Genomic DNA, 13,119 nt, shown 5'->3' on the forward strand with positions numbered 1-13,119 from the left:
AATCGTAAGGCTAATGATACGATACCTACATAAAGTAGAATTACGCTCAATATGCTGAAAGAAGAACACGGACAATTGGTTTTCAACTTGACATAACATTTTTCATAAAAATTTAATACAAACATTAAATTTACAAATATATATATAAAAACAATTCACAATCACATATAAATTTTTATCATTTTTTGTTTTCGGGATGTTAAATATTTCGATTTCGCTATATACCTCCAAAGGTGTTTTTTTTTTTTTAATTTACTAGTCCAGAGAGAGAGAGAGAGAGAAGGCGCGCAAGAGAAATCCAAGAGAAAATCGCGTTGTCAATTGCGGGTTCCATCAATCAATCAATCAGCTGAGGATATTATTGCTACAGCTAGTAGTTGCTGCTGTTGCTGTGGCTGCCGGATCTCTGTACGTGTTGTTGGATATAATATCATCTGGTTCTCTTCCATTTCTATTCCCGTACTCATTGCAACTTCTTCTCTTGGGGACGGAGGCGTGGCCACCGGCTCCCTTGCAATGAAACTCAATCGCATCAATATCTTTTGTACTCTCAATGTAAAATTCGTTCCCATGTATTGTGCCTTTGGGGTCATAAACGATCCGCTTCACCTCTGTCGTCACATCCAACATATCATCCTCTGTATTATCAGCATCATCCTCATCGGTGTCATCGTCCTCGCCCACATTAAATATAAATCTGGCCTCATTACTTGTCTGTGCGGCTGAGGCGTTCTTCTTTCGACGACTGCTCCCACCCGACGACGATTTGCTGGCTATCTTTCTATATCTTACGGAATTTCTCGATACATAGTTGCTGTTTCGCTGCAGAAAGAACAAAAATTGATTTACAAAAGCATCAATTATTCATGGATGTCTGTTTACCTGTAGAACAGCGAAAATAATGGAAAATATGGTGATAATAAGCAAACAAATGGCCACTGCAATGGCCGTGATGGCCGTCAAAGGAGAGTCCAGCCGCACACGGAACTCATTGCCAATGCCCTCACTGCCTCCAAGCTGGGCATCAGCTTCAGCATCGCCGCCGCCGCTTTTGTACATGCTCCCACTGCCGATGACTGTACGCCGTTTACCGCCCGTAGAGGTAGCTTTGCATTCACCTGGTCGGAGGATGGTTTTCACAATTATAAGACTTTAATCTTATTGATCCGATCTTACCCGTTTCCTTGTCGCAATGGCAGCACGCGACTGATATTGTGGTGTCGTTGGTGGTGGTCTCGTTCTGCTTACAGCATGGCATACACTGGCTGTTTAACTGATCCAAATGGAGGGGCGGTGCGCAGTTCTTGCACGAATACTGGCCAGGGCCAAGGCAGGAGCGGCACGAGTCGTGGCAACCCTTGCAGGTGGATGTCGTGATGTCGTAGTACTGTGAGCTAAGGCACTCCATGCACAGTCCTCCATCGAGCATAAAGTGTGGCGGGCACGAGGAGCAGGCCAAAGGACCGGCATCTGCAAAAACACAAGTTATTATTTTCCGAAACGTGATGGAGAGTAGCATTTTTCCCACTTACCATTGCATGTCTTGCAATAATGATGGCACTTCTGACAGCCAAAATCCGACTTGTAGAAGCCCTCGGGACACTCTGGATGGCATTCGCCGGCTGCCAGCTGCCAGCCAGCGGGACACTGAACGCACTGGTTGCGACGTGGCCCACTGCACGTGTGACAGCTGAGATAGCACTTGGCACAGATGCCCCGATCGCTGTAGTAGCTGTAGAAATGGTATTAGACAATAAATAAAAGAAATAAATGCATTAAATAATCATTTACCCATCGGCACAGGTAGTGCGGCATTCGCCATTCTGCAGTTCGAGGCCCTTGGAGCAGTTGCTGCAATTGGTGCGCGATATGCACTGGCTGCAGGTGTGCAGACAGGGCGAACAGACGCCCGTCTCCATGAAGAACCCATCCTGACACCCGCTCACGCATCGGCTCAGCTCCAGCAATCGATTTGCTGGGCAGGACATGCAGCTCGTCTCGAGAGCACCATTGCAGCTCTCGCAGGAGGCATGACAGGGACGGCACTGGCCCTCAATCTGACTAAAGAATTCGGCTGCGATAGACAGAATAATATTAACATGAACGAAGAAAGGAATGTAATTTCATTTGACATACATTCATTGCACGCCTCACTTCCGGCCACAATGCATTTGTCCTTCTTGTTCAGCGACCAATTTGCAAGGCACTCGGAGCAAAGGCCATTGCTGGTGCAGGTCTTGCAGCCCTCCTGGCAGGGCATGCACTCCAGCCGCTTCTTGTCCGCATAAAATGCATCCGGACAGCTATTAAGGCATTGGTTTTGCCAGGCATAACGGCCTGGTCGACACGTGATGCAGTTCTGGTCCGTTGGGCCATTGCATGTACCGCATGTCGAGTGGCAGAAGGCACATCTGTGGTAATAGAAGAACATCAGGTTTACAATTTTTATGGTAGGGATTTTCCGCTGCTGCACGTACTTGTTATCCTCCGTTTCGTATGTGTCCAGGGGACAGGCCGAGTAGCATTTATTCTCATGCATCACCAGATGATGGTCACAGCTGGTGCAATACTCGGGATGGTCCTGGCAGGAGGCACAGTTTGGTTCGCAAGGAGCGCAGGTTCGATTTCTGCTATCTGTTTTGGAAAATACAAAAGTCACACACACAAAATTACGGTTACATTTAACATTGAATTCTTTTTAAAGCTCTCTCTCTCTCTCTCTCTCTCTCTCTCTCTCTCGCCTCAAACCAAAAAAACTTGTTCATGCTAAGTCTTGCAGGAAAAGAAAAGAGATGGCTATATTTAAGCATCATCTCTCTTGCCGTCTTCTTTCATCTCGGATTGTTTACAAGGATACAAATAAAAACCATAAATTCCCATTTTTATAGGTATTATAAACGTGTTTATAATATTTTTGGCTATAATAATGTTCAAAATGAATCAATTATAAACAAATCACAGCTTCAATTGCACTTTTGACTACTGAATGGAATGATTTCTTGGAGCAATACAATTAAATTCAATTATCTTTTGTACTCGTTTGATGGAGAGACCCCTCCACAATCATAATTGATCCCCACAATTAACCCCTTCTGAATTTCGGAATAGGCACAGAATATGTTATTTTCTTTTGCATGTTCTTCCTTCTGTTTGCTTTTCCTTACTTTCAAAATAACCATCTGGGCAGACTTGCAGGCAGACAGCCAGATCGATCACATGCAGATGGGCTGGGGCGCAGGTGAGGCAGCTGTCGGGTCCGGCGCCAGCGCAGGTCTCGCAGGAGTCGTGGCAGGGCCAGCAGATGCCCACTTGATTGGGAAAAGATCTAGGCGGACAACGGCTCACGCAGGTGCTGTAAACAAATCGTATTTTGAGTGGTGTTAAATCATTTTTCGCTGCTTGTTTACTTGTCCAATCGATAGTGACTGCAGGCCACACACTGTGTGGGTCCGCGGCCATAGCAGCCCAAGGAATCGCATTCGGCGTCGCAGGAGTACAGCACAATCTTCTCCTTGGTGGCATCGGCTGGCTCTGCTTTCAGCTCGGCGGCCGCAGCGCCAGTGACATTCTGTCCATCTAGCGTAGCGGTGGCCGGTTCTGGTTCCGATCCGGCACTGGTGAAGATATTCTGATAGTTGAGATAGCCCGCAAAGCTGTCGGTGTTGTAGTTGCCGCCCTCGTTGGCCGGCTGGCCGATATTCGAGGCGGATGGGAAGAGAAACGGATTGGCGCCCCCAATGGGGCTACGCATCTGTGGATTCCCATTCAGCAGCTCCGACTTCAGGCGCATGGGCTGATTGGATGTTCCATAAAAGATCAGCTGCCATTTGGATAGAATCCCCGGCTGATTGACCCTTCGACGGCCGGCATTTATCACCTGCAAGGTCCAACGTCCCTCGGCTTTTTCCCCCCAATAATGAACGCTGAGGAAAGGCCAATCGTCAAAGTTTGACTTGACAATGTCGCGCGGTCGTTCAAACAGCAAAGTGCTCGTCGTGCCCATGGGCGAGGTCAGAAGAATCCTTAAATTTCCTCTCGGAAAGAAGCGCAAGGTAATGCGACACTGAACATGCTCTAGATATCGCACCTCATTGATCGTCCCCGCACAGCCATTCACATCCATGTGGGTGGACAGTGTGAAGCCAAAGGAGCCCTCGATTCTCCGATCCTCGTTGTTCTCCCGCGACTTGCAAATATGCTGAGGCGGCACCGAGGTCCACTGCTCTGCCATTGAGACCATGGCCCCCGCATCCATCAGTCCGTAGCCGAATTTGTGACTGTATTTCCGCTTGACGCCATTCGGGGTCCAGCCGCCCTCCTTCTCCAGCGGCGAAGGTCGCGACGTATACACCACCAGGTACTGCATATCCCGCCAAGTGAGATCCGGATTGGCCTCCAACGCTAGGGCACAAATTCCAGCTGCCAGCGGCGCTGAAGCCGAAGTTCCCGTATGCTCCACCGTGCAAATATGATCGGGTCGCAGACGTCCATCCATATCGACGGTGGCCACACTCTTGTCATGGCCCGGCGTTCCAGAGCTATAGGTGGTGGCCAGCGTCGAGGAGCATTCCTCCAAGTACCAGGGCTTGAAGCCCGCCTGTGTGGCACTCGATATGGAGAGGGTGAAGATCGAATTGGTGTAGCCATCGCAGTTGCACGAATCGGTGTAGCGGCCACCGTTGCCCGAGGCCCAGACAAAGATGGAACCCCTGCCCTGCCGACCGCTGGTCACGCCATAAATGAAGGCGCGCCGGGCCAACGGACCGGGGCCATCCACCGTCGAGCCATCATCCTCGGGTCCCCACGAGGCACTGTAAATATCAATGTGCGAGGGATTCAAACTCAACGCCTGGGCCTCCACTACATCGTTGACTTTGCCATCGAGCATGCGAACACCTAGACAGGGAATAAAGGAGTACTATAAGCCAGAAGAATCTCCAAAAGTCTCCGATACACTTACCACCAATGCTGGCATTGTAGGCCACACCCACGCCACAATAATTGTTAAAGGCCACGGCTGCCACTTCGCCGGCACAACGTGTGCCATGCTTATTGTCGCCATTATCCTGTGGCGTGGGATCCGAATCGTTGCCATTGATATCGAATGAGGCATCGGGATCCTGAAAATGCGGAAAGAGTAGGTTTCCGTTAGAGCATATTTTACATAGCACTTTTAACATTTATTTACGTAGTTCTGGGCCAGATCTGGATGATTTGTTTGGATGCCATCGTCTAGTATAGAGACGACAACTCCCTTGCCGGTGTAGCCCTTCTGCCAGGCAGGTCCCACATTCATATCCAGGCCGTCCTTGGCTCCACCGTTCTGTTTGGGCGCGGAAACGAAACAGAAATATAACATCGATTAGATCAAAACTCTAGTCTACACTCGTATACATAGAACAATACTAGAACAAGTGTTATTCCAATCAGTGTTCGAAATACATAATTTACAATAATCGTCTACCATTCTGCTGCTTGGGCTTCCTGAAAATTCAATAAAAATGTATCAGTGGGTCGCAGCAACTGGCAGCAACAAGAAACTAAAAAGTGACCACGACTCTTTTCTTAGGCTTTTAAAGTGTTGCGACTTTGGAAATACCCTCCTGGCACTCGTATAGTAATTATTTGGCATTTTTATACCCTTCGAGTGGTTTCTTTGAACTCGTACTTTGAACGATACAAAAATTAGGTTGTAGGCCTGGATCGAATGCATCCCAAGCCCATATTTAGAATATAGTAAGCTTTATACTCGTATACCCAACATATTTTCTTAAAGCTCTTATAACTCTATCCAACTCTATCAGACATTTATCTGAGTTTACAAGCGAAGTGTATGGCATTTTATTTGATTTTTTTGTATTCGTATCGATGCCGTAGCCATACCTGGAGATACATACATATGTACATACTCTTTGCACTTTTTATGTCTTTTTTCTTTAGTACTTTTACCAATAAAACAAGCTACAAATCATGGAAATTGTTCAAAGAATAACAAAGGTATGCCAGGTATGTATTTTATACCAATTTAAATTATATTTTGAAAGCTATATATTCGAGTATTTATGTAATTCCTTAATCTGGCCTACAACCTAATTTTTTTATCTCGAATTTTTCGAATTTTCTACAAATTATTATGTTAGAGATGTGGAACAGAATAGGGTATTAAACAGGTCGACAACAGTCACACTTTTTCTTTCTTTCTATCTGCTGTCTGCAGCTGCGACTACTGATATTTTTCAGGAAAGGAAACCCAAGCAACAGCAAGAGCTTCACTTCGACTGTAGGTTTTCAAACACTGATTCCAAATGATCTACGTTTTGGTTAGAGGGACATCTATGTAGAACAATCTACAAACAGAATCGAATATCTGGGGTACAAGCAAACATTAAACATTCAACACTTAACATGGCAACACAACAGGGTAACAACAAACATGCATTTTGAAGTGAGAGAATATGGATTTACATACTTTACTCACCAGATACCACTGCTCCTTGAACAAGGGATCCGGAAATATGGAATGCGAGCTAACATCACGATACTCCAAGCGTGGCGAATGCGTGGATAGATGGGGCTCTGGGGAGTATGGAGAAAACAGCGATTCGTCGGGGGCATATTCTTGATGGCTTGATGGACGCAAAACATTATACGGACTGTAGGTGGGCAGATCCTGGTAGGGACCATCGCGCTTCCGTCGTACTTTCTCATGCTGTTGCTGCATCCATTTCACCTATAAGAAAGTAACCATCCCATCATTTCCGCCTCTCCTCTAGTGGGCATGGCTCTCAGTCCTTGTATATTTTACCTCATTCTCGGATCTCAGATCGCTCTGATGCTTGTGACTGGAACGCAATGAACGCTTCGACACGCGATGATGCTGGAAGACATAATAATCGTCGAGTGCTCCAATCTGCAGAGAGTGAGATAATAAAATGTGGGTTAGCTGGCAGAGGCCCTCAGGGGAGGACGGGGAGGCGCCTTCGAGTCGTCACATACCTGACCCCGATTCACGAAGCCATACTTGTCCGCAATGGCGTCGGCCACATATTTGCCAGCCGGAATGTGTACGGCAAACTCATTTGTGTAGATTGCCTCCTCCGGAATACTGTAGGGGCCAAACACATCGTTCTCATTGAGGAGATGCTGCTGCTCCAGCTGCTCGTGCTCGTGCTGGTGTTCGTGTTCACTGGCATTTATATGAGTATTACGTATGACCTGCAACTCGTCTGCTAGGGGGTCCGAGGCAGAGTCAAAGTCAGGGTGAGTGTTGGACCTCGCGCTCGCGGCGTTGGCCTTGTGGGAAGTGGTTTGAGTGATTTCTGTTTCTGTTTCAGTTTCAGTTTTGCTAAGGGACAAATTAACAGCCGCCGCATTGCTCTCGGTATCGCTCTCACTGCTGATGCTGCTACTGCTGTTGAGTATTCTTCGTGCGGCATTGATTTGTTGTTGAGTTTCGCTCACGCTTTCGCTTTCGCTATATCGAAGAGCACTACTAGTGTTTCGGCTTAGGACTACTAAAACTAATAAAAAATATATACAGCTCTGTGCCATTCGATTAAATGTACATAAATAGACTCTATTGAGTTTTGCATGTGCTGCTGGTGGAGGATGTGGATTAGGAGCTCTGCTGCTACTGCTGCTGTTGCTGTTGCTGCTGCTGCTGCTAGTCTTTGTCGTTGCTGTTGCTTTCGGTAGCGTTTGTTTGCAGTGCTTTCGATATGCGGGCTCTCTGGCAGGACTGGGTCTACTGCCCTGCTCCTGTATGATTGGGAGGATGTTTCTTGTTCTTTTTGTTGTTGTTGTTCTGGTGACACCTCCTAAATCAAGCATTATAAAACTATTGTTCCAGCTGGAGGAGCGGAGCGGGGGTTTTTAGGAGGTTTTTTTTATTAGGGTAGTTGCTTTATTCTCCTGAAGAGTCTTTTTGCAGCAACGTATCGTCCGTGTCCGTGTTCCTTTCTTGTGTCCGTACTCATGTATCTACTGTTTGTGGGCTCTGGTGTCTGGTGTATCTAAAAATATAATATAAACAAATATAGCAGAAGAGCCTTAGATCTTAATCTTAATCTTAATCCAACCATTACTATTATCTTCTTCTTAGAAAAAAAAAAATATGAAACGTGCAACGTGGGCGGGCGTCTGGCTGAGAGGGAGACATCTCTGCTGATTCATGACCCCCGGAGTGATGATAAAACGTTTCAGTTTCAGCTTTTTTTTTTCTTTTTCAACACGAAGGTGATTCCCGTTGAGTGAAGCTCTCGAATATATGTATGTACATCTGTACATATATATATATATTTATATTATATTTATTCTCTCTCTGGCTCTGGTGATGCAACAGAACAGTAGCCGAGGCAGTTGGTTGAAGGGGGGGGGACTTATAAACAATGACTAAGCAAAGTCATGTCTGAATATCATTAATTTAATAGTATAAAGAAAGAAAGAACAGAGTTACCCTGGAAATCTTTCTTCTCCACCCCACAAAGCCTTTCTTTCCCTCCCAATCCCTATGCCTTGGCAAAACGAATAAATTACGAGTGCACGAGTGTGGGACTCCTATTCGATTATTCAGAATATGTGCAACATGTAAAACTCTGGGTACAATGCTTGCGCATGCCACTGCCACAGAGGGACAGGGAGACAGACAGACAGTACTTGTAGATTATATATATATGTACATATATATACATATGTGAAAGGAGAAGTAGGAGGAATCAAATGCGAAGAAGAACTGACATAACCATTTTGATTTCCATTCCCCATTCCTTAAGCGATTGTGCACGTCCCGTTGGGGGGTTTTTTGTTGTTGTTTTTGTTTTAGGAATGAACACAGAGAGAGGGAGAGGCAGAGGCAAAAAGAGAGACAGAGTACGGTACATATGTACGTGCCCCTCTGATGCACATGACGGATGGACGGTATTTATTACCGATAAATTGGTGGTACCGTACATTTTTGGTAGTAGGTACACTAGCGGGCACGTAGATATGTATTGGTAAAGTACAGTGAGATTTATGTGACCAAAAGTGTGTGTATGTAGAGCGTGGGAGGTGGAGGAGGAGTAGCAAGTGCAGACAGGCATATCCGCATGCACCAACGGATAAGGAGGGGAAGGCAAGACGACGAAGACGAAGACGACTACGACGACGACGAGGAGACTCTTTAACAATATCTCCCCTCCTCATATTGATTCCGGTTTCTGTTTCACTGTGCCATTTCGCGTTTATACAACATACAACTTCTAGTTTTGCGAGTGGTGGTGGTATGTACATATGTACATCTATGCATGTATGTATGGATGTACATACATAGTATGTATCATTTGTTTGTATAATACTCAGATTTTTCATTTTTCACACACAAACACACAGATTTCGCACTAATTGTGCTGCAACAACAATGACACCTTTTTTTGTTTTGTTTTTTTTTTTGCTGGGGGTGTATTGGTGTACTTTTGATGGTGTGTGACGGCGGCAGTGGCGGCTCAAACCCGACACACACACATACACTCACAGATAAGTACGTAAGAGTTGGCATTTCGTACATACATACATACATGAACATATGAATGCATGTAATGCATAGACAACAGTCAGAGACACATTCAAATTTATGTATACATCAATGTGCATCAGAAACAACAACAAAAAAAACTGAACCCGTTTCGTTGCACGGATGGTTGGATGGATGGATGGATTATAAGTATTACTCGGTCACATTTTGGGTAAGTACATAAATCACAGCTACAGTTTTTGGCACGGGACTGGAGGACTGTTGACGTCTAAGGGCGCGGGTCAGAGGCGCTCTACGACTTACGCCTTATCAACACAGCAAAATCCGAAACAACTGAGAGACTGAGACGCTGGCTGGTACACTGATTGCGAGGAGGCCCCCAAAGAGAACGCGTGCTTACCATGCGTACATATAGGAACTAACCGAACGGACCCGACCCGACCGTTACGAACAAGCGACGACGACTGCGCTGCGCTCCAGCTTAAACTGAACTTTATTTTGAAGTTAATACTCGTACATACAAACATACAGAGCCAGAGACCCGACCCGCCGCCGCCTGCCTGGTCGTGTTGTTGGTTGGTTGTTTCTTTCTTTCTCGCTGGATTTTGTGCTAACCGCATATGCATACATACATACAAACATACAATCGCACACTCTTGGCTTACATATAGACATTCGTACATTCGCTTTGCCGCCTTGCTTTTACATATACGTACACTCGTACATACATATGTATGTATATGTGTATATGTCTCTCCAGTTGAGACTAACGAAAGCACAGCTTTAGGAGCTTTCAAAACAAAATGAAATGCAAAACATAACACGCAACGGTGCTGTAACAAAACTAATTAGTATTACGTACGTATGTATGAATGTGTGTGTGTGCGGGTGTCTCTTCACCACATAAATACGTACACATTTAAGACGTGTTTTCATATGCAATCTGTACATACGAACAATCAAACAAGGTATATTGTGCAGAGGGTAAGACAGTCCAGGAGATCGCTTCACAGGCTTTGATGAGTGCGACACCTACATATGTATGTATTCGTGGATTGCGCCAAGTAGCAGTAGAGTTAAGAGTGACTCACAAAATAGGCTATTCGTAGTCGGGAGTGCCCTACCGATACCTACCAATATACCTTGCACATGAAGATGTATACTTTGGGGTCCATACATACCTAACCTACACTTATGCATGTATGTATATTGTGTAGCTGTATGTGTGCTGACATTCAGCCAAGAGATAGCGGTAGCTTCCAACACCGCGCAAGGTTTTTTTGGTTATTTTTCTGTTTTTCAGAGAAGATTAGCGTTTGCGAGCTAAATTTGCTATTTTTTCGTATATGCACACGAAATAATTATTCCACTGTGTTTAGTTTTTGGTAAATCCAATGGTATACTTGTATGTATGTGTGTATGTATATCTTTAAGCGCGAAGGTAAGCGCTGCTTCACGTCATATGTACATGCATACGTACATACATACGTACTTTCGTAGTTAGGACAGGTTATGGTTTGCTTTTAATGAGAATGAATAAACCATACATATGTATGTATAAACATACATAAACTTGGTTCTCAAAGTTAACAATGGACTTAAAAAGTACACCAAAATGCTTTGTCCATTTAAGTACCCATTTCCAAAACTTTGTCATGGTCACATCTGTTTATTTTACCACAGAAATTAGAAAAATTTCGTTCTAAAAATAATCTGAAGAAGCAAGAAGGGAAAATCAAAACCCTATCGTCATACGTCATACGATTTTGTTTTGATTATTTAAGAAAACGAATGGAGTTCTTAACACAAAGACTTGTACCAACTTTCCACCGATCGTTCTTTTGACGATAAATAAATAAAGATTACAATAAATTGATGCTGATCTTCGGCTTGAAAGTCCTTTCTTTTCTGGTTATCAAAACATATGCGCTTAATCACCATCATCCGCAAAGTTTCTAAAGTTCCGCCAATCTGCTATTTATAGCTCTTCCTTTCACAGCTTCAACAAAATGTTGATCTTTCATTAACAAAAATAAGGTAGAAAAAAATAGGTGTGAAACACCTAAAAGCCAAGTCGTAATTACTGGGCTGACCAAAGTTTAATTAAATGGCTAAGTGGCAGGAAAGTGCCTAACTAAGTCTGGAAAAGTTCTTACCCCTACCCTGACGACACATTGACCAGCTACTAGTTGTTTAATCATTCACTCTCCAGTAGTCACTGCGATATTCAACAGTCAGTCACGGTCGCGTGCGCATGCGCCTGCCCCGAAAGGTGGGTGGCTGGATGGGCAAGAGAGAGCGAGAGAGAGGCAAACGGCAAACAAAAAAAAGCACAGCATCCGCGGATGTACGGGGATATCTATGTATGTGCATAGATTGTATGTGTGTATTGGCGAATGCAGGCCCGTTTTAACGCCATATTACGTCAGATCTGAACCGTGGTTTATTTTATATGGGCAACACTGGTCTGCTTGTTGTGCTGTTTGCAGACAGACACATATGTATCTTATTACATATCTTATTGCATACACTGCATCGGCAGACGGGTGCCGGCTTACCCTGTGCGGTCAGTGGCTCAAAGCACGCCAAGAGCGCTATTTTTGTGCCGGGTCTACTATGAGTATGTACGAGTACTCGTACATATTGTACCTGTATGTACATATGTATGCATGTATTGGGATATATCACTTTTTCCACACTGAACTAATTTAAGCAAACATATATGTATGTACGTACGTATGTATGTGTGTATGTATGTGCATAATCAGAGTGGAGGGGGAAGCTTTGCAGATGTTGTTTTTTTATTCCCGGCACTCTGCGTAGAGTTCAAGGGTATATTGTATTCATGTAGGTGTATGCGACAGCTAGAGAGAGAGTGAGAGCGAGAGACCGAGCAAGAGAGAGAGCTGAGCTGAGCTAAGCTTAGCTGGAAAGCTTTTCCCAGTATCAGATTATGGTAATTCTTGATCTGGATCAACGGCCTTAATTGCCTTTTATAGCTGCTGGCACTTCTCTTATTTATTTTTCCAAGCCTTTTTCTTGGCAACACCGTGACGGGTATATGTATGTCTGTGCTGTGGGGATTCCGGGCACTGCAGAGTTTTCTTTATTATTATGACAGTTGCACATTTTTTTTTACACGGAACAAATTGCCAATAAATTTATTGGCCAAAAACGCCTTATCACAGATAACTATTTCGTGGTCATGCTGCCAAACGGGTCGCCAACTGACAAATAGACCCACAAAAAAAAGACGAACCACGGTCAAAGTGGTCAAACGACAGTTTCTCACCATCAAAATAAAAATACGTTGATAGAATAGCAATTATTTTGGCACCACTCTCGATTTTCAATACAATACCGTATAGTATATAAGGCTGGGACCGCTTTCTCATTTAGTTTCAATCGGATAATATGTATACTTCAATGAATATTAGTGCACAAGCTGGTTCATCAGTTCACGAAGAGTCTTTCATTTAATGCACTCAAAATTTAGTATGGATCGTTTACAAGATGCTTTTTAGAGAGTATGTGGACTGCGCGTTGGGTGCAATAAAATTGAAGTTATTTTCTCAAACCATATTAGGTTTATTGGAATGTTCATATAC

At 44.4% G+C, this 13,119-nt stretch overlaps 1 protein-coding gene across 5 annotated transcripts; it reads right to left on the reverse strand.

Moving 5' to 3' along the window:
- Nucleotides 1-75: 75 nt before the first annotated feature.
- LOC108158126 (furin-like protease 2) lies at nt 76-10,014 on the reverse strand. Of its 5 annotated transcripts, none has more exons than XM_017290351.2 (16): nt 9,912-10,014; nt 6,997-8,012; nt 6,806-6,910; nt 6,655-6,730; nt 6,479-6,576; nt 5,189-5,323; nt 4,961-5,120; nt 3,408-4,896; nt 3,165-3,352; nt 2,478-2,634; nt 2,137-2,411; nt 1,792-2,074; nt 1,533-1,732; nt 1,177-1,470; nt 883-1,118; nt 76-822 (listed from the first exon to the last, which is right to left on the reverse strand). In XM_017290351.2, exons 2-16 carry the CDS (start codon nt 7,828-7,830, stop codon nt 346-348), a joined length of 5,007 nt encoding a protein of 1,668 aa, XP_017145840.1. In that variant the 5' UTR covers nt 7,831-8,012; nt 9,912-10,014; the 3' UTR covers nt 76-345. The 5 variants fall into 5 exon arrangements, with proteins under 5 accessions (XP_017145840.1, XP_017145831.1, XP_017145820.1 ...); XM_017290342.2 differs by having other exon boundaries at nt 6,470-6,576; XM_017290331.2 differs by having other exon boundaries at nt 6,479-6,730.
- Nucleotides 10,015-13,119: the final 3,105 nt, after the last annotated feature.

Source organism: Drosophila miranda, chromosome XL (assembly GCF_003369915.1).
Source record: "Drosophila miranda strain MSH22 chromosome XL, D.miranda_PacBio2.1, whole genome shotgun sequence".
Lineage (NCBI taxonomy): Eukaryota > Metazoa > Arthropoda > Insecta > Diptera > Drosophilidae > Drosophila > Drosophila miranda.